General features: G+C 53.4%; 1 protein-coding gene across 2 annotated transcripts in view; it reads right to left on the reverse strand.

Moving 5' to 3' along the window:
* GALNT14 (polypeptide N-acetylgalactosaminyltransferase 14) overlaps positions 1 to 21713 on the reverse strand; it is a 196843-nt gene that overhangs the window by 16188 nt on the left and 158942 nt on the right. For both annotated transcript variants that reach the window (XM_021697574.1, XM_021697575.1), the window contains exons 4-10: positions 21419 to 21486; positions 20207 to 20272; positions 19907 to 20028; positions 12244 to 12331; positions 11464 to 11548; positions 8596 to 8699; positions 1289 to 1415 (exon numbers count right to left, since the gene is read on the reverse strand). In XM_021697574.1, the coding sequence (XP_021553249.1) occupies positions 1289 to 1415; positions 8596 to 8699; positions 11464 to 11548; positions 12244 to 12331; positions 19907 to 20028; positions 20207 to 20272; positions 21419 to 21486 (660 nt within the window). The remainder of the gene's footprint in view (positions 1 to 1288; positions 1416 to 8595; positions 8700 to 11463; positions 11549 to 12243; positions 12332 to 19906; positions 20029 to 20206; positions 20273 to 21418; positions 21487 to 21713) is intronic.

Here is a 21713-nt window from a genome sequence, read left to right on the forward strand (position 1 = left end):
AAGCCGGTGGACCCGACGCGCAGCCCGTTCTTGGTGCGGGGAAGGCAGTTACCAGCACCTTGCTGGTTCCTTGCCCCGGCCTAACCATCAGCAACCTGGACGCTGCTCAGGAGACACTTGTGCCGCCTTTCAAAACCACTGACTGACCCGCTGGCCAAGGCCCAGACTCAAAGACAGTGAATGTTCTGGAGCCCAGGACTGCTGCCCCATCACTTTCCTACACCAGGTGTCCCCTGCTCACCTTTTCCTCCTGGAAACCTGAGGGTCAAGGCAGCCCTGCCGTTGGTGCCCGCTGGGTTTCTCACAGCACCAATCTTGCCCACCCAGTTTCTGCAAAAGGTGTTAACTTTTCCCCTGCTCAGGGTCATGCCAGCCCCGGGACGCTCGTGTCAGGATGTGACCCATACCTGCTCATACGTGTGAAAACCGAGGACGGAAGAACACAGATGAGGAAAACGACATCCCAAATGAAGAAATGCTTAGCTCCTCTTTCCCCCCCCCCAAATGGACCAGACAGAAAAGAAAAAAGGGAAAAGGAGGATAAATGGATAAGTGAAGCTGTCAGATGATGAGCAACAAGGTGATAAGGGAAAAGGCGAGAAGAAGCTGGAGGAAAGAGGGATATACATGAAATGTTTCTAAAACAGAAGAGAAGACTGAAGGAGAAGAAATCACAGGAGAAGGTGTATGAAGGGACGGAGCAGGAATAAGCAAGTGGGCACCCCCAGCTCACTGAGACCCCGGGATCTTCATCCTTCATCCAGCAGGAGGTGCAAACACCCTAGGGAAGGAACCCAGGGTCACAGGGCTGGCCTTAGCCTGGACCCTGTCTGTGCACCTGCAGGGCCTGGGGCAGGCATGTGAACTGTGGCCGTTTGTGCATCCCCATCCACAGATCCTTCCAACGACCTTTCCCCTGGTGACCTGGCCTGAAAGTGGGAGCACTGGATCTTCTAGAACTCGGAGGCAAAAACAGCATCTTCTTCCCCCATCCCAAACCACCCCAAACACCCAGAGCCCTGCAGGACAGTGCTGCCCAGTGTCTCGTGGGCCTTGTCAAACTGCGGGGACGTCAGTGGTGGAGAAGAGCGTCAGGCCTCCTCCTAATGCTGGGTGGGCCAGTCAGACCTCCCCTGCTTAGGCAGAGTCCCAGGGAGCATGACTGTGGCTCCTGAGCACCCAGAACACCCAGGCAACCTACAAGAGAACCAGGGACAGCCACAACCCATCACCAGGAAAGCGCTCGGCTTTCTGTTGCCCCCTCAGAGCCCCTGGGACTCGAACTTACTTTATATACGTGTTGGCGTTTCCATCTGGGAAAACATAGGGGTGTTTCTTGCGGAAGACATGGCCCACTCTGCTGCAGGGGACGATCTCAAGGCTGCCGCCGCACATCCACACTCTGAAGGAGATCTCTGCAGGAGAGTCGTGCCCCCTCAGCATGGCTTGTGCCCTCCGGAGGGGGGCAGGGACACAGGATGGCAGCATCGGGGCACCAGGTCCAAGGGAGTGGTCAGGGCCTTCCCCCCCACTTCTGCTGCATCCAGCCCAGGGCTGGGGGTGGGGTGAAGTCAGACTGTGTGCTCTGCTGGCTGGGGAACCTCAGTTTCCCCTTCTGCAAATGGGGCTGATGATAACTCACAGCTGGGAGGATGATGCGAGTGCATATGGAAAGAAATGGGGGCTGGCTTGGAGGAGCACATTCATGGGGGCCACATTTGGGGACCAGCCTGGCGCAGGGCCCTGCTACAGCCTTAGGGCAACCCAGACTGCTGCTTCTGGACACATGGCAGATGGATTAGACGTGCTTGTATGACCCCAGAGGGCTAGAGTGAGGACAGAGGAGAAAGAATTTTCCATTCAAGAATAAAGAATTTCCCGAAAGTCAAGGCACAGGTAGAAGGGGCTGTCATGGAGGTGGTGAGGTCCACACCCTGACCGGCTAGCAACACCCATGGGCAGGATTCCCAGCAAGCACTTGGACAAGGCGTCCAGCAGAGCACCTCCCAACACCCGGACCACGATTCTGCCACTCTGTAAGGGCGCCTGAATTGGAGCTCGGGAGGAGACGTCTGGGCAGTAACCGAGAGCAGGTACAGAAAATGCTGGAAGCCTCTAAGCTGTTGCTGGGGTCGCTCCCCAGGGTGGGGATTTTGCACACATGCCCACTTCTCCCCCCTGGTTGGCTGCTGCAGCTGCAGGAGGAGCAGAGTCTGCAGAGGCAGCCGGGATTAGGCTGGGGTGTGCAGCTCTCCCCTGGGGCGGTGTCCTAGCCGGCTTGCAGCAGTGCTTCTGCCCCAGAAGGAAGCAGCGGCATACCAAGGTGGTGGAGGGGAGTATCTTGTCACTGCTGATGTTTAGAACTGCTGAATGACTGTTAGGCAGTGCTGTGATGGCTTTTACTTCTCGATGGGCAGTGCACCTCCTTATTGACTGCACCCCGTGCACCCCGTGGGGTATGCCCCTGGTGGGAAATGTCAAGCTTCCCATTTGGGAATTCCTGCCTGGTTCATGCTTCTGTAGTCAAACTCAAATACGAGGGCAGGCTGGCCCAGGGGAAATCCTTGCCTCTGGGTAACTGCTCCTGCTGGTGGAGATGGGGGGGCGGCATGTGGAAGCAGGCTGGGGTCCAGGAGCAGGGGAGGAGGATGTGAGTATTCTGGTGCCTTCCTACCACATACATGCACTGCACCCTCCAGCACGCCGGGCCTCACCTCCCTGGGTTCCTTCACCTGGGTCCTCTTTCTGTCCCTCCACTTCTGGCTCTCGGTCTCCTTCCTTTCCAGCTCTCCAAGCAGGTGCCCAGACACCATGTCTTCATCGCGATCCTCACCTGCTCTCACTCAGCTGTCTTCAGCCAGACTTTCCCTATCCCCTACTGCCTCCGGCCCCGTGTCCTTGAGCTGTAGGCAAGGCTCCCTGGACACCAACCCCGCTGCTGCCACCTTCTCTACACCTGCCCTTCTGCGTGCCCATGTGCTGCCCCAAAGGGGCTCATTCCCAGGAAGCTCGGGGACAGGGTGGGGACAATGTGTGTGCTAGGATAAAGAAAGGACTTTTCAAGACTGCTTCCAAATGATGGCAAGAATGAGGGAAGGAGCAGCTTGGCTTTGGGGTCCGCAGCCCTGAGTCTGCAACAGCCCCCGGGGCCGTGTCCCTGGGGACACTTGCTTCACCTCACTGAGGCTATATGCCACAGGATTGCTGTCCACGTCAAATGAAACAGAATTCTGAGACTATGGGGAACACTTAAGTAGGATGGAAAGATGAGCCACAGCTATGATCAGACACCCCTGAAGCCAGACTCTGGAATACGGACCCCATTAGCACTGCCCTCCTGTGCCCGCTTCCAGCTTCCTTCTTCGGCCACCAAAGTCACTTGAAATTTGTAGACCTAACATTCGAGATTTTGACATCCCATCAAGCCCCCGATACACAGCAGTGTGGCATTTGGCTGGGACACTGTTGGGATCATGTGTCCGGGGGACACGGAGCAGTGAGTGAGCTCAACTGACTGCCACCATCCGTTGCTCCACCTCGCAGTGAGTGCACTGAGGGGCTGGCCACAGGGGTCAGCCCGTGGGATTCTTACTGCATGTGTGACCTTAGTCTCAGGACCTCTTCCTTAACAGTGTGCTCCAAAAATCTACTGTGCTCCAATCATTTCCTCCGCGGGATCTCAAAATACGGTCTGCTCCAGTTCCCAAAAAGGAAAACCATCTCATCTTTCAAAACTAGAGACGGAGATCTGGTTTACTAGATATAACCTACAAATTTTGTGCCAGCCCTCTTCCCAAAATACGCATACGTTTTGGCTATGGTCTCTTCCTTTCCATGTATTCAAATAAGACATATGTCCCTCCTCATTTGCAAAGCGAATTCCTCCAAACTATGCCCCAGTTCCCTCCCCTATCCCCTCCTACTCCAGCAACCTGTTTCTTTCTCTGTGCTTCCCTCTGCATCTCCGAGTCCCGCCTTCTGCCACAGGTCCCCACCTTGGAAAGGAGTCATCTGACCCTGGTCCTTCACCTTCCTTCTGGTCTCCTGGCAGTCTTCCACCCCAAGGCTCTGTCTTTACAGGGTCTCCCTGACACTGTTTCTTCAGCTGACCCCAAGGTTCACTTGATGCTGAGGACTCCCCTTCATCCCCCCCCAGCCCCAGCTCTGTCCCAGCTCCAGCACCGGGTTCCAGGGGCCATGTGATGCTCTGCCGAGGAATGCTGGACACCAGCAGATGGGGGTGCATCTTCTGCCCCCGGCCACCCATCCACAGCTCGCTGCAGCCTGCCTCCTCTCCCCCACCTGTCAAACCAGCCCTCCTCCTCCTCATTTCCCTGCGTCTGGTGCTTTAGCTAAAAACCACCACGTATCTCAATTCTGCAAACATGAGCCATGGGAGGAAAATGACCTCTTCTTCTACCCCTGGGCTGCACTCTGTTCGGCCCTCCTCGCTCAGGTGGTAGCTTATTAGTCACCCTAACAACCCTGCTCATGGTCGAGGACGTCCTTATTTGATGATGCAGAGGCGGTTCTGACCTGACCCCTGCCAGCGGGTGCCTGGGGGCTGACGCACATCTCCCCACTCCAGAACTCCGCCCTCATCCTGCCCTCAGCACTCAACAGCCTCCTTCAGCCAACGCCCCTCCTGGCGCAAAGCCACGGACTTCAGGTCTTTCAGTGGCCGACAAGAGCGGCTCCTCTATGACCAGCCACCACCCTGCACCTCCATCCAGTCCTGACAAACGACCGCCTTCGCACCCATTTAGTACAGCTGATGCCTCCCCAAGGCTCCAGCAGCCCGAGATGAGGTCACAGCTTCTGTGCTGCAGGGTCCTGAGTGTTGTAACTGGGGTGATCAGAGGCCCGGGCCTGACCTGGGCGGTCTGGGGGTGCAGCCGGGAGTGTGCCGATTAGCGTGATGGTTCACAGGTATATCGTGTGGCATATTTAACACCCAGGCACGGAGTCGCCCTGCCCTCGTCTACACCACTGACGTCAGGATAACTGTCCTCGCAGGGATGTGCTGACTCCTGGGAAAGTCTCGTAATCCAGAGGCGCCGTGCGGCGGGGGCTCACGCATCAGAAGTGCGGCGCAGGGAGGCGTGGGGCAGCCGGCCTTCCAGGCACCGCCCGGACCCTGCGCTTTCCACATCTGCGGCTCCCTGCCAAGTCATCACTTTCTTAAGTGAGGGGAACGGAGCAAAAAGACGATGTAGGGAATCTGTAGGGGGTTCTCGCTGAGTCAGCGCCAGCACAATCTCCCCGGGGATGAATATCACGCAGGCCCTAATCCACTTTGAATTCCAGGCAGGGAGACGGGTAATTACTCCACCCTCATTGGGGGCACCGCTATCTTATTTTCTTTAGACGTCAGACTCCTACTTGAGGGCAAACTGCCCTCCCCACCTTCCATCCTCACTTCTTTCCTCCTGTGTCCCCACCAACCCACTGGTAGTCTTACCAGGGCCCCATGGGCCCCCCACCCCCGCCCCCCACCAACCCAGTGTCTACCTGCCAAGCCCACGACTGCTGGAAGGGAAAGGGGATGCTCTCCCCCCAGAAACCAAGCCACAGCTATTCACACACCATTGCTCAGCCAGACCCACCCAGGTTCCAAGTTCATTGTATAGTCTGGTTTCTGAACAAAGGTGGAGGGAGCTTGGGACACAGGCTCTGCGGAATGCGATGATTCTAGCTTGCACGGAGCCACACGTACTGTGTACCAACACACATTGTACCCACAGCAGCAGGACCACTGTACCTTCAACCAACTCAGGACAGGGGAAGTGGAGTGGGCAGCGGTGGGCCCTTGGGGTGGCTACTGTTATCCCTAAGTCCACACATATAATTGCACCAACAGAGACCCTTCCTTTTAATGATCTTTAAGTTCTCAGGACCTCCTGGGCCTGAAAGCTCTGTTATTATTTTTCCATGAACTCATGGACTTGAGTAGAGATCCTCTTATTTGTCTACAACACTGTACTTCATGCCATCTGGGGCAATCATGCTGCATCCAGCCCCCCAGCTGCTGAACAAGGACTAGCCACAGGCCCACCATGGTCACCCAGGACCATACAACTGCAGATGCCAAGCTGGTGTTCTTAACTTCCCATACTCCCTATGGAATAGGACAAGAAGCAACCACGTGTCTGCCTGGTCTGGGAAGTGGGAGAGAACCTGCATTTCAGACAGTGCTCTCTGGCCCAGTGGGAGGCTGGCTTTGAGGGGAGCGGAGTAGGCCTGGGGATGGAGAGAGAGGTGAACGTGAACAACGCTGGGGATGTGGCTCTCAGGACGTGGTGAGCTGGGCGGTGGGGAGGGCCCCCTGCCACCCCCGGAGCAAGAATTCCTTCCCTTAGTATCATCTCTCCTCTGAAAGTGAAGCAGTGCTCCCCAATCCCACCAAACCCCTGATCATCACCCCATCCTGATGGGCTCTTCGAAATCCCCACCTTCATGCCCTCAGGTTCCTACCTATGCTCGCCTGCAGAGCTGGACTGCCCCACATGATCTATGTACCATCGGACAAGCACTGCATCTTCTGGCATATAAAATGCTAAAAAAAAATCCAGAAACGGCTTTCAAAGTGCTGGGAGCTGACTATAACACAACAGAATGTCGGGAGCGGAGAAAACAGTGTCTCCTGGGATAGCTGTCTGCAGTGCTTTTTTGTGGTTTAAAAAATTTTGCAACGGACTGTAAAATGCCTCTCCCACACCTCCTCAGAAGCCCCTCTCTCCTTCCCCATTCAAATCAGCACTGGTGAGTGTCCAACGACTGGGTAGCAACTAGCTGAGACTGCCGCTTGGTAGGAGCAGATGCATGTCAACACGGCCATAAACAGCAGGGACTGGTAGGTTGGACCAGAATGTGCGATCATTAAAAATAACGTGCTGCCTGAATCCCAACGTGACTGCCCCATGGAGGAAGGATCACACTCCCTTTGTAAGGGTGACGGGGGGGGGGGGGGAGCATAAGCCCCGACAGACAGAGGCTAGAGCGAGATGGGCTTCAACCTGGAAATTTCTAACAATTCAACACAAAAATTCGCAGCAACAGAATGAGCCCAACTGTGAAGCAGTGAACGCAATTGTCATAAACGGCATTAGAATAGAGACGAGATGACTTCTGTCTATCCAAAGGACTGCAGAAAGGATTCACTTGATGATGGGAGGAAAGGCCAGAGCACATCACTACGGATCACGAGAGGCATCGTGAGCAGCAGGATGTCCCGCTGGCTCTGCCCAGAAAGAGAGCGATCCCGTCCCCACTGGGAATGACAAGGCCCTACCTGGTCCCAAGTTCTCCTGGGCCCGTGTAGGCAGTGCTGATCTCAAACCTATACCAGATTTCCCCGTTCTGTTCCAGGACTGGGTGCCAGCAAGGAGAATCAGTTTGGTTTGGGGGTTTGGGGTTTTCTGCTTGTTTGCTGAGCTTCCAATCCAGCCCCCGAATGGCAAGAGCTGTACTTATCTGATGGATTTCTCTACACTGCCCATTTTGGGAGAACAGATGCTGTGGGTCAGGCCAGCAGCCATAAATTTCTGGAAAATAACTCTTAGCGACTGAGGAAGAAAGCCATAAAACACTCTGGAGGCAGAGACAGGAGAAAACAACGGCAGAGGACAATGCATGGAATTACTGCTGAATGCCCGGACGAGCCCCACGGATCATCCATTCTCGGGGCCGCACCACTGCTCGGGGACCCGTGCCGAACGCTCCCCAGTGACATGCCAGCCTCTTGCTCTTCTCTGGTGCTTCATTCAACAAGTAGTTACGGAAGCCTCCTTCATGGGGGCACTATTGGAAGCACCGGAGACAGCTGGGAACAAAACAGAGCTGAATCCCTCCCCGAGGCAGGCTTGAGCTGGGAGCACGGAATTTGGGGATTTATTTGGAGGTAGAAGGAGGCTGGGGATGAAGAGGATTGACAGCAACCCCTGTGACATTTGGTAAACATCTGCTGGTTGCTCTGTGCACACAGTACTCAGAGCGGGTTAATGACGAGGGTCTGGGGGTAGTTGCTACGGAAGCCTGGGAGCATCTGGCCCTTATCTTTTAGTGAGAGAGAAAGGGGTGAGGGTGGAAGGGGTCACAGGTCCCCAAACTGCACACACGTCTGGCCACAGTTGCGTCAAGTTGCATTCTGCAGCCCTAGGAGAGAGCAGTCCAGGACCCACCCGTGGAGCTCATAACACTGAGCGACCCTATTGCCTTGAGCGTGAAAGTGTGACACGGGGGTGCTTCTAGGGGCTTTTGTGAAAATCCGTGGAGCTGGATCTGTCAAACTCAAAACCCCATCCAGGCCCAGCCCATGTTCGTTTCCTTTCCCAGCTCCCAGCCGGCAGGCCCCTGGGTGGGGTGGGGACTAGAACATGGGCTCCTTAGTCTTACTGGCTTTTGCTGTCAACTCGCTCCTGATGGTCTTCCTAGGGGAGGCTTTCCCCATGGAGAAATGCCCTGTTACCTCCAGTCTCCCAGCAACTACTCCTCTCGTGCCCCACCTGGCCTTGCCCCCAAGGAGTGACCTACTGCCCCCTTCCCAGGCCCTCATCCCGGGTGCATGTGGCCCAGGACGCAGAGACAGTGACTCACCGAAATTCTCTCCACCCCAGATGTCCATGTCCGTATCATACTTCCCCAAGTAATCGAACCAGGATTTGTCCATCACGAAGAGCCCCCCAGCTATGATGGGAGTCCTGTGCATTTGGAAGGGAAAGAGGAAGTTATGGGAGAGGGAGGAGTGACCACCGGCCCATTCATCTGTCCTGGCCGTGCAGAACCCCACGCTCTTTTCTCCCCATTGTTTTTCCTCTTTACGAGGGCCAATGCATTACCTAAAACAAGAACATGCTCCAGGGTTTTGCCTTTTGATTTTAAATCTCTAGACTTCACAGACAGGCTAATTTACTCGTCAGCATGCCTTCTGCGGGTGCCCGGGACTCGCTCAGAAGCCCTCTGTTCTGAGGGCCTGGGGATCCTTCGCTGGCCTCTCCCACAGGCCCTGCCCAGCGTGGCTCTCTTGGGGCTCCACTGTTGGGAGCCCAGGCAGTGGGCCGCTGACCAGGCAGAGAAGGAGGACTGAAGCAGCACCCATTAACAGTACATCCATTTCTTGAGATTGGGCCCTCTCCCTTTACTTCCCTCTGTACGCCTCCTAAAATAATATATTGGGGTCCTAACCCCCAGTACCTCGGATTGCGACCTTATTTGGGGAGAGCGTCTCTAGAGAGGTAATCAAGTTAAAATGAGCTCATTAGGGTGGACCCCAATCCCATGTGATTAGTGTCCTTATGAAAAAGGAAACGCCGAGCCAGAAGAGACAGACCTGCACAGAGAGCCCATAATGGGAAGAGACACAGAGAAGATGGTCATCGGAAAGCAAAGGAGAGGGGTACCAGGCTACCTCAGTTGGCTAAGCATCCGACTCTTGGTTTCGGCTCAGGTTATGATCTCAGGGTCCTGAGATCAAGTCCTGCATCAGGCTCCCCGCTCATCAGGGAACCCGCTTCTCTTCTCTCTCGCCCTATGCCCCTCCCCCGCACTCCGGCATGCTCTCTAAAATAACTAATTCTTTAAAAAAAAGAAAAAAAGAAAAAAGAAAGCAAGCCAAGGCAAGAGGCCGGCAGCACCCTCAGAAGGAAACAACCCTGCCAACACCTTGATTCTGGACTTCTAGCCTCCAGAGCTGCGAGACCACGCGTTTCTGTCGATAAGCTGCTCCGTGTGCAGCACTTTTCTGCAGCAGCCCCAGCAAACTAACACACCCTCAACTTCGTCTTCTTCCTTGGGCCCCCACCCCCACCTTCCCCGCCTCTGACTGCTGAGAGGGATGCCAGAGAAGCCACTTGGAAAGCAAAGGGCTGCAGAGGAAGGCAGGCAAACGCAGAAGAGTCCAACCAGATAATCCAGTGAGCACAGGGACTCGTATCCAGAAGGATCGACAGCGGGGAGAGGTGGGCGAGCCCGCGGGGACCTGGCCCCTCATCCAGCAGGTCCAGAGGGCAAAGAGAGTTTTCTCCCGTGTCACATAGTTGATGGACAGCAGGTCAAGAAACCAGGTCTCCCAAGGCCACGACCCCAGGCGGTTCCCTGAGAACTGACCTAATCCTGGGAAACGCTCATTCTCTGATGAGGGGGCTATTCCCACAAAAACAGAACCTGCCCTGAGAACCCCACCACTGGGCCAGAGAAGCTAAAAACCCGGAGTCAGCTGCACCAGCACCACCGGCCTTGTCCTTGACTTGGTCCTTGCCACATCAGGGGCCGCCCGTGGGGAGTAACGGAAGCTGCTGTGGGCTGCATGGTGCTCAGTGTGGTAAGAAGGTTCAGAAGTAAAGGGCATTAGGCAGCATGCCGTCTGGCTCCAATCTCCCTCTTGGCACCACTCCAGCTCATGAAGGCTGGCGAGGGGATATAGGGGCCAGCAGGTGGATGAGACATTGGTCCCCGGCAGAGTTCTCCTAACCACACACATCTGTCGGAAGCATCAGCATTTGGTTCTTCCTAGCTCCTTGCTTCTCCATCTGACTTAAGTTAATTCAGTGCAAATGATCCAACGTTTACTATATGGGAGGTCCAGAGATCCAGAGATGCCCACGAAGAATCCGGGGCATCCCTAAGTCACTGGCCAGAGAAACTGCACCCCAGTGGCCTTTTTTGTACTTCTCCAAGCACTTCTGACCCTCCTGACACCCCACCTGAGGCCGACAAGTGTCAGCGTGGAGATCCCAAACAGGTCTGGGACAGGAGCACCCGTCTTAGGTAGGAACATCCAGACCATTTGCCCTCCAAGCTGAGAACACAGGCTCCCCCACTGGGCAGACACCATACTCTAGTCTACCCCCAGCCCTCAGAGAAGCCCCGAACCCCAGGCGGCCATCTTGCTACCACGTGCTGGGAGTCTCCCACGTGAAGGGAGAATGCAGACCAGGACAAAGCATCCGCAGCTCTGCAAAAGAGCCCAGAGTTGATGCGACCATCACGTGGTCACACAGGATGAGCAGACGTGTTTGTTACTAAGCAGCAGTGGCCAGGCCTCGAGCTCAGCCTCCACTTACAGCAGTGCTGACCTGACCTTCCTGGGCTGAATCCTGACATCTAAGACCTAGTGGTTCTGCTCTGGCCTGAAAGGGCCCTCTTTCCCTCTGTCAGAGGCTCAAGCAGGACCATCTGGGACCCTTCAACATTTAATGGGAAGTGTAACTACACGGTGGCACATGTGTGGGAGGACAACACTGGGCAATTTCTCAGTATAGGTCTTATCAGGCCTCTGTCCCCTTAGGAGAAGTCTCTTTGAAGACAGAAACTCCCAAAGGGCAAAGTGGGGCTGGCCTGGCAAAGGGTTCTCTTGGTCTCTGCCCAATCTTTTGAGCGTCTGATGTGGAATGCCTCCTATACCATGTGGCAGTGAGAGGGACCCAGTGGTGACGGATCTGCCTACCCACCCCTGCCCTGACTTACCTAATGGGCTCAGCAGGGTCCAGACGCCGAGCCTTCTGCTCTGGGGAGAGTTGCTCCCATTGGAAGTGGAGGCTCCAGTCAAACCCTAGAACACAGCACGCATTCAGTTGATTTGCATGACACATCCCTTTTCTAGAAGCTCATGAACACATCCAGGGAAGCTGGGCCTAGAGACAGCAGGTCTCACCCAAGCTGATCAGCAAGAAGGCCGTCGGATTTCCCTCTCACAGTTTCCTTCTATTGCCTCTCTGAGCCTTCCCTGCTGGGCACGGTTAGGGGATAAAAGGCAGAAGACAGAGTCAGGCTCAACAGAGCCCAAGGGGGACAGGATGGACAGTTATGGGTGTGGCCCTTGGCCAGGAGCCTTGGGAAGGTGCGAGCAGGTTTTTATGGGGCTGATTCCCCTCAGATCAGTCTTGGGGGATCAGCACTAGGCCCTAAGCAGAACCGTGGTGGGCTTCAGAGAGCACGTGGTGCCCAATGCTGAGATGCCAGAACAGGCCCCACCTAGCCAGGAGGTCCTTGGCTTCCCTCCTATTCCCAGAGCGAGCCCACACTGGAGCCAGAGCTCTGGGGTCTGGGTGCATCCTGCACGCCCCCCTGGTCATTCCATTCACAGTCTCAGTGGTAAGGCCACACTGGAGCTACTGACATTATAGGATGCAGGGCTGGATGCTCCAGACAAACCACTAGCAGACGTCTCCCCACTCTCCCCCTAGAAAATGCCGACCAGGGGGGAGCATGAGTCCTCGCTGGGGAGAAGGCGTTGGTCCCACTCACCCCCTCTGAGCTCCGTGGCGGACTCGATGTAGTTGAAGTTGTCCAAGCTGATGATGTCGATCACAGGGCACACCACCCGCGTGTAGTCCTGTAAGAAAGCAGACTCCAGGCTCAGTCTGTGGCGTCAAGGGGCCAGGCCGGCAGTCAGCGGGCATGGGAGGGCCTCGTCCTGGTAATGCCAGACTGGTTTTGTGGCCCTGACCAAGCACTTCCATCTCTGGATCTCAAGTTTCTCATCTATAAAATGGACCACTGGATGCTGTGGCCTCTCCAGTTTCAATGCCTAAAATGCTATAAGCCTTTTTCTGACTTCTGGGGGCATTCTTAGCCCCAAGAGCCATCTGAGCATGGCGGGGAGACAGCATGGGTGGCTGGAGAGTGAGGACGCTGAGGAAGCGGGAGGGAGGAAGAAGTCCTTCACCACCAATGGGCTCTCAGAAGGCAGAGGCCACAGGCAGCTGGGAAGGTGACCTCAGCCTTCAGTTGCATGAAGCAAAGCCATACACCCACATGAAGAACACCTTGGAATTTCCAAATACTTTCATTCGATGCGTTTGTTTCTAGGCAAGTTGATGAATAGCATCTCTGGAGACTCCTACCTTCAGATGTCACCTGTGGTCCTCACAGATCTGTGCCTCCAGCCCTGACTTACCCCCTTGCTCCCAGCCTCGGATCCACTAGGCCACTGGCCCCTTCCATGTGAATTTCACACAAGCTTTCAGTGATGGCTTCATCATCTTCTCCCCAAACGTGCTCCTTTCCCTCACTTCCTATTTCTGCTGACAGAACCATCGGGTAGCCCTCTGCCTCCCCAGCACAAAGAAGCTTCGCCTCTGCCCATTGCCCTGATCAGTCCCGCCCATTCTAACTCCGGAACTGCCCTTCTGAGCATGCCCTCTCCTTTTCCCTCACGCCTGGCATACCACGGTAGACTCCTGATCTTATCTCACCCTCTTCCCTTTGGTGGCCGGGGTAGCTGTCATTCCGATGGGAAAATCTCACTCTGCAGCTCAGCAGCTAAAACCCTGAACTGCCTGGAAGATAAGGTTCGCTTAGCTTGGCATTCAAGACCATCCACAAACGGCATGTAGCTCATTCTCCAGCTTCCTCACTTGCTGCATCCTGCAGGCCACACTGTCCACAGGCATCAAAGCCACTCAGGAAACGTTTTCAAAATATGCAAGACATATTCACCAGTGCCTGGGGGCTGTCAAGGCATGGCGTAGATTTTTAAAGCCTTCCCTGCTCTGGGTGAACACCCTGTACCTCGCAGAAGGAGGGACTAGGGGCAGTGGGAAGGCCACTCCACAGCCAAGTGGGAATCAGGCAGCCTGGGAGCACCAGCAGGTGTGGGCACATCAAGCAAGGACACTTTTATAGTCCTCCCCCCTCTCCCCCTCCCCCACCAGCCTGCACGGGCAGGAGCCTCTGCTTCTCCTTGCAGCCATTTCATTTCCTGGTTCAATCTCTCTCCCAAATGAGGCTGTCTTCTTATTTTAAGCTCAGACTCACCGGGTGTCTGTTTTTATGTTCACAGACTTCATCTGGCCCTCAGCTTCCACATGTGACTCATCCTGACAGTGACAAGGTACCTCGGAAGCCGAGTGGCCCGTGTGGAAAGAAATGCTCATTTTCAGTGCATTGCTTCTACCGCTGGGACGTGCACAGATGCTTCTTCCACAGTCAACACGGCACCTGCCCAGTTGCCTCCACTCTCCAGGCTCTTCTCAGGCACTGTCATCCTGCATCTGTGTGTGTGTGTGTGCGTGTGCGTGCACGCACACGGCATGCACACACCCAGCCACCCACACCAATACCTGCCCATGGACACAACCCCGAAGATATTCCTGTGACTTGAATTCTGACGTGTTCTCACAAGTTCAGAGACTGAACTTCTCCTGTGAGTCTGACAAAGTTCTCATTTAGCCTTTGCTGGTTGAGTTCTGGGGTCTCTGTAGCTTCACTAAGTCCTTACATAGATGCTTGTGCGGTCAAGGATTCATCTTGCCTACAGATATGTTTGGCCCTTGCCCGGCTTCTGGGCAGTAACTTCTAAGCCCTCAGAATGTCCTGCCTCTGTTTACCTGGGAGCCTTGGAATATACCAGATAGTCTATGCTAACAGTGTGACTTACGCTAAGGGCCTTGGGCTGTGTGGTATACCAGCTCAAACTGACCTCTGGAGGGGCATGGAGACCATGGGGGTCAGCCATGTCTATGTGACTGATGCCCAACAGAAAGCCCAGACACCAAGGCTTGGGTGGGCTTCACTGTTTCTCAACACTCTGTACGTGCTGTTCTACATCGTTGCTGGGAGAAGGAAGTGCTGTCTCTGCAACCCCACTGGGGGCAGTCCACTGGAAGCTCATGTCTGCAATTCTCTCTGTGCACCTTTTCCCACCGCGGAGTCTCACCCGTATCCATTTGCTATACTAAACAGCAATGATGAAAATAACAGCTTTGCTAAGTTCCAAGTCCTTCTAGTGAATTACTGAACCTGAAGGTGGTCTCAGGGGCCCCCCAAACGGCAATCCTGGTTTTGTAATTTCTCCTCAATATTTGGAAACTGAAATACAAAATAAAATGCTGGTTGCTTACCTCGGCCACAGCCTTCCCCAGAAGCCACCCAGGGACTCCGCCTCCAGGGTTCACCGGCTCTGGTAACCTCTCCCTCTAAGTTCTGAGGGCTTCTGCCCTTCTCTTATTCCTGCCAAAGCTCATGTGTGGTGTCTGCTTGAGTCATGGAGAACAGATAGGTGATCAGGGACATTTGGGGATAAGTGCTGTGTGGAGCCATGACCTTCAAAAGAAGCTACACGAGACTTTATACATGAGCCTTGAGGCCAGGACACAAACGTCTCTGAGTGACCTAGGGGGTCAGTAACTGCTCCACCTGTGTAGTCCTCAGCACCAGCCCACAGCCTGCTGGGCAGCGGGTAATCCATTGGCGTTGGCTACAGAGGCTATTAACCCCCTCTGAGGACGCTATGTCAATGGCCGGCAGCAAAGCAGGTGGGGTCAGTTTCCGCTGAGAAAGATGGCCTCTCCTCCTACAGGTTCAGGGACAGAGGGACTCTCCATAAAGATACCCAGACCCACCACAGGTCCTTGCTGTGTGCTCCGGGAGGATGGCCTTTAAGGCTAGGCCCACAGGTAGGCTTAATCAGGCAGCTGGACGAACCCCTGACAACCCAGGACTGCACCCCTTCTTCCCCACTCCCCAACACGAATCTGAGCCCGGGCCCTGCCCCATGGACAGGAGCCCAGCAATGACAGGAGCTGAATGCATGAGCCAATGGCCATCAATAATCCTTGCAGTACACCTCTCCTTTCTCCACCCATTCATATAATTAAAACCACACTGGGAACGGGTCCTCAAAAAACTCCAAGAGATGGCCACTTGGGTGTCTCAGTTGGTTATGCATCCAACTCTTGGTTTCGGCTCAGGTCATGATCTCAGGGTTGTGAGATCAAGCTCCGCGTCGGGCTCTGCACGGGGTGTGGAGCCTGCTTAAGATTCTCTCTCTCCCTCTCCCTCTGCCCACTCCTCGAAGAAAATAATAATTAAAAAAGAACCTCCTAGAGAGATCATTCACTCATTTGGTCAGCCAGCTTTACGGAGTGCCTCTTATAGTTTAGGAGTTGTGGCAGGTACAAAGATGCATAAGGCCTCACAGTCTAGGGAAGGGGGAGGACAGGTGGCAGAGGATTACAATGGGGCTTCTAAGGCAGCCTGGACGTAGGGGCGCAGGAGAAGGAGCGGTCCTCGAGGAGGTGACAGGAGACCTGGGTTCTTGTTCTGGTTCTGCCATCTAGAATACATGTCACCTAAAGCACACCAGCACACACTGACGAACTGTCTCTTCATCTATAAAGTGAAGACAAATTATTATTTGCAAAACCATCTCGCCTTCCTAACAGGGCTTCTGGATGGAACACGGGAGGGAGGCGTGTGAAAGGCTTTGAAGCATATGTAAGCCATTATTTATATAAATTTACCAAATGCTACAGGGATTGAAATTTCTCAAAACCTTTTTTTCCAACTAAAGAAATATGTAGATAAGGAGCGGGGGGAGAAAGAGGCCTCTGTTAAAAAAATTAAAGCCAACCTGGTGCCTGTTTCAAGTATCTTTGAGTAACTGAAGGAAAGAAACAGGACATCGAGGGGGTTCCATGTGGACGAGACCAGCTGAGGACGGCTTCTGACAGCCCAAACCCAGCTCTTTCTTATCTCTTTCTATTTTTGAAAATCCCCAACTCCAATTACAGCTTAAAGTTTCCACTTCCACTCACAAGACAAATCACGTTTTACTCTGAGACAAGACACAAAGACACGTGTTAACACAGCCTGACACACGCCCACATCCCTGTCCTGAAGGGGATGTCTCAGGAGAATGTTCCATCAACAGGAGTCAGGGTCTGGTAGAAACCTCTGCAGCCCATGGAGGCTGCTGTGGCCCCGGCAAGGGGCAGAGTCGGACCACAGCCCCGGGTCTGTCCGACCAGTCCTCTGCTACCAAAGCTTTAGGTCAGACAGTGGTGGGGACTGGCAGCTCAGCCTGGGAGGGTGAGCTCTATTGTGGAGCCAAATGCCTCCCACAGGAGCCTGGGCTGCAAGGAGCACTCACAAGGAGGAAGGAGGAAATGAAGGCTTCTCTGATCTGCAGGTGAGCCTGGCCAGGGATGTAGCAATGAGAGCATTTTTCAGAGAGAGTTTCTGTGAAGGTCTCTGAGGCCCTGGGTTGGAAAGGGTTCATTAAAGCTGTCTAAGGAAAGCAAGGCCCCCTAACATATCCTGCAGGGCCACAGCAGCCTGGGGTGGGGTCCTATAGGTCAAACGCTGAACTTCCGTGTGACCCTACCATTCCACTCATTGGTATGGACCCCAAAGAATTGGAAGCAGGTACTCAAACTTACATACTAATGTTCATAGCAGTGCTATTTACAATAGTAAAAAGGTGGAAACAACCCAAAATGTCTATTAGCAGAGGAATGGATAAACAAACTGTAGTATTCAGGCAGTAATTTCTCCGACGTCGGACACAGCATTTTTTTTTCTAAATATGTCTCCTGAGGCAAGGGAAACAAAAGCCAAAATAAACTATTGGGACTACATCAAAATAAAACGCTTCTGCACAGTGAAGGAAACAATCAACAGAACTAAAAGACAAGCTACTGAATGAGAGAATACATTTGCAAATGACCTATCTGATAAAGGGTTAGTCTCCAAAATATGTAAAGAACTTATAAAACTCAACACCAAAAAAGATAAAAAACAAAAGAACAATCAATTAAAAAGTGGGCAGAGGACCTGAGCAGACATTTCTCCAAAAAAGACATACAGATGGCCAACAGACACATGAAAAGATCCTCAACATCACTAATCATTAGGCAAATGCAAATCAAAACCACAATGAGATACAATCTCACAGCTGTGAGAATGGCTAAAATCAACAACACAAGAAACAACAATTGTTGGAAAGGATGTGGAGAAATAGGAACCCTCGTGCACTGTTGGTGGGAAGGCAAGCTGGTGCAGCCACTCTGGGAAACAGTATGGAGGTTCCTTGAAAAGTTAAAAATAGAACTACCCTATGATCCAGTCATTGCACTACTAGGTATTTACCCAAAAAATACCAAAACACTAATTCAAAGGGATATATGCACCCCTATGTTGATTGCAGCATTATTTACAATAGCCAAACTATGGAAGCTGCCCAAGTGTCCATTGACTGATGAATGGATAAAGAAGATGTGGTATAGATATACAGTGGAATAGTACTCAGCCATAAAAAGATGAAATCTTGCCATTTGCAACAACATGGATGGATCCAGAGGGTATAATGCTAAGTGAAATAAGTCAGTCAGAGAAAGACAAATGCCATATGATTTCACTCACATGTGGAATTTAAAAAACAAATGAGCAAAGGGGAATAAAAGGAGAGAGGGAGAGAGAAACCAAGAAACAGACCTTTAACCGCAGGGAACAAACTGATGGTCACCAGAGGGGAGGTGGGTGGGGGGATGGGTGAAACAGGTGATGGGGATTCAGAGTACACTTGATGTGATGAACACTGAGCAATATATAGACTTGCTGAATCACTCTATTGTACACCTGAAACTAACACTGTATGTTAACTATACTCGAATTAAAATTAAAAACTTAACTAAAAATGTGGTATATACCGTGATGTTGTGATGTAAGAAGAAATCTACCCCTGGTCTTTGTTCCTGGTTCATTGCACAAGAGCTTCTGAAATCCTTGGGATTTCCTGAGTGATGGGGTGACAGGGGCATCTTCGTGATTCACAGCAATCCTCTCTCACCAAACCTGAGTTTATGCTAATGAGGTGACTGTTCCCGGGGTGGGGGGGTGGACCAAGCACATGACAGAGGGTTGGCACTTTCAGCCCTACCCCCAGCGCCCCTCCCCTCTGGGACACAGCGAGGGGAAGATTTGGAAGGGCCTCTAGGGCCAGGCAAAGCCCTTCAACTAAATGGCCTGTTCATAATCTACTATTTCTCAATGCAGACCCCTACATTTGGATTGTGCCAGAAAGAGGGGAGAGAGGATTTTCCTAACCGGCGCTCGGTGTCCGCCCCAATCTCAGGGAAGGCGATCAGGGGACGGGGATTCACATCTGGGCCCACGCGTGAGAGCTCTCATCAGAACTAACAGAGTCAGGAAGGGTTTCCCACTTCTCTGAGCAGTTCACACGTACGGATTCTTTCGTCCTCAATGCTGTCATTTTGCAGGGAGGAGGAAGGTAGCCGCCACAAAGAGCAAGAAGGAAATCACCACAGCACAGGGGAGATGGTGTGGGGGCTCTGGTGCGCGTGGTACCAGCTAGCGAGAATCAGCCCAAGTTATGCCACTCCCCTGACACCGTGTCCTCATCCGTGAAATGGGTATATGAAAAATACCGGGCCTCGTACTTCACGGAGCAGCTGTGGGAGTCAGTAGATCAGGGAGGACAGGAACGGCCCAAATGCTAAGCTCCTACAACACAGTGCCCTCTGTACATCAGGACGGGGGTCTTTGTGGAATATATAATACCAATGGGAACATTATGGAAAAGTTTTTTTCACTTTCAAAAGGAGTTAACAGACGTGGAGAGCGGAAGCACACAGAATCCCCGAGCAATTTAAGGGCAGGCAGAGGCCAGGAACTCAGGTTTCTCAGCATCCTGTCACCTGCCTCAGCCTTTGGGCAAGGGTGATGCATGGGTGGAGGGAAGACAGAAGCCTCAGGAATTGGGTGACGAGGACCAGTTAACTCCACTGCCTCCTTGTCACAAAAGGCACTCAACAGGGCTCCCTTTCTGGAACCTTCTATTGTCTGGGAGAAATAGTTCTGGGTGGTTCTCTCACCCAGGAAGCTGCCGGCGTCACGTTATCAGCGGGGGCCGGCAGCCCCACTCACAGGTCTGCTGCGGGTTGACAGTGGGATACAAAGACCAGGTCCCCGGCTTTGCCCCACCACCGCCTGCTGTGTGACCGTGGGCAGGGTGCTCTAGCTCAGTGTCTCCATCTATAACACGGGGACAGCAATCAGTCCCGTCCCCCTCCCAGAGGGCCCGGCAGGGGACAAATGTGAAGGACTGGCTTGAGAGCCTAGAGAAGGTGGGGATGCAGCACCCTGACCCTCAGTCTGCCCCACTCACCTCTTTGACTCTGTGCAGCAGGGGCTGGAGCCAGTCCCTGTTCACCTCGCAGTGGCTGTCCAGGAAAGTCAGAGTGGTGCCCTTGGCAACATTAGCGCCCTGGATCCGGGACCGGACCAGACCTGTGGCAGGGACAAATGGGCAAGTGGGGGCTCCTGTCCTTCCATCTTCCAGAGAGTTCACAGAGGAGCCACACGACATCCCCTGCACACTGAACACACAGCCAGATGCACACACACACACACACCCCCAGTCCCCCACACTCACGCTCCAAGGTCCTGCCTAGCTGCACAGACCCACCTTGCCGCTCGCTATTGCGTATGCACTTCACCTTGGGCAACTTGATGAGCTGCAAGCAGTCCTCAGCTGCGAAGACAAAAGGTTATGTGGCGTGAGCACCCTGGGATGGACGTGAACCCAAAGAGTAGGTAAGGCAGCCCAGCCTGTCCCCAACCGCAGAGCCCTGTCCCGACTCCAGGGTGACTGTGGGTTTTGGATGAGGCTGACTGACCACTTCTATTTATATGCAATGTGGCCCAGTCCATGCAAAGTGGCCCAAAGGGACCTTTTTGGAGCAGGTCAGTCGCACATCAGCACCTGTGTTCTTATCAGGAAGCACTTCCAGATGGGAATTCTTGGTATGGTCACCTGGAGACTCTTCTCCTTTTCTATAGACCATTAAAAACATGAGACAAGAGTCTTGCTCACTCTAGTGGAGTCTAGCAAAAACTGCTGGGAGACCCCACAATGGATGAGATGAATTTTGGATTTTCCTTTCTGATCATAGACTTTTGATACCGGAGACCTTATCTGTTAAGTGATCTGTCCACTGTATCCCATCACACAGAGCTGGCTGAACTCTCCCCCATTTGGGGGAATGTGCCAGAATGGGCAGGAAGAGATCCCGTCTCCAGCATCACCCCGGACTTGTCTCTGGCTTGCCTGCTTACCCCATCACTTGCTTGATTTACCAATCCTCTGAACTCCACATTGGGACCCCACCATGTTGGTTTTGCTTCGCTGGTCTACCAACCTTAGCCTCTCTCCCGCGAAGCCCACCCAGCCCTCCCGCAAGAATGAAAGGAGGGGGTGTTTCAACCTACACTCGGGCTAGCAGATGACTACAGATAAGTCAGGAACCTCTAGCGATATAAATTGCTCTGGGTCCCAGGCTCAATCCTCCAAAGGTTTCCATGTCCAGTGTAAGTAGGGGGCAGTGACACACACGTGTGTGCACACACATGCACATACACACACCAACCCAATCAAGGATCTACTAAATTTACTACGTAGGTCCTCAAAGACTCGCAACAGAGACTCCAAGACATTGTTTTTAAAATGTAAGGTTTGTCTCCCTCTTGAGCCCCTCATAGACCCTCGAAGTCTTCCACACCTGCCACAAACCCAGGCTTTTCTCCATCCCCGTAGAACCAGTGGACTGGCCTCTGCCTGTTATATAGGGGCTGGGAACAGAAACTTGTACTTACAGAGCAAGGGGGTGAAGACACTTACGGTCATTGCTGAAGTCATCCACTAATATGATCTCCTGGATCAGATTCATCGGCGTGCGGTTTAACACGCTGCAAGGTGGAAGGAGGGGAGATAATTATGACGTCTAGTGGCAAACCCATGTATTAACCCACGCTCTAAATAGACACCATCGCATTTGAGGAATGAAAACTCAGGGCAACCCAAGGGCTTGTGTAGTCACACTGCTCACCTGTGAGCCCCTGGGATAGGACCCTGCCTTCTCCTAGTGAATGCTGCCGCATGCACTCCACACCGAGACAGGAACCCAGGGGTCATC

This window comes from Neomonachus schauinslandi, chromosome 10 (assembly GCF_002201575.2).
Source record: "Neomonachus schauinslandi chromosome 10, ASM220157v2, whole genome shotgun sequence".
Taxonomy (NCBI): domain Eukaryota; kingdom Metazoa; phylum Chordata; class Mammalia; order Carnivora; family Phocidae; genus Neomonachus; species Neomonachus schauinslandi.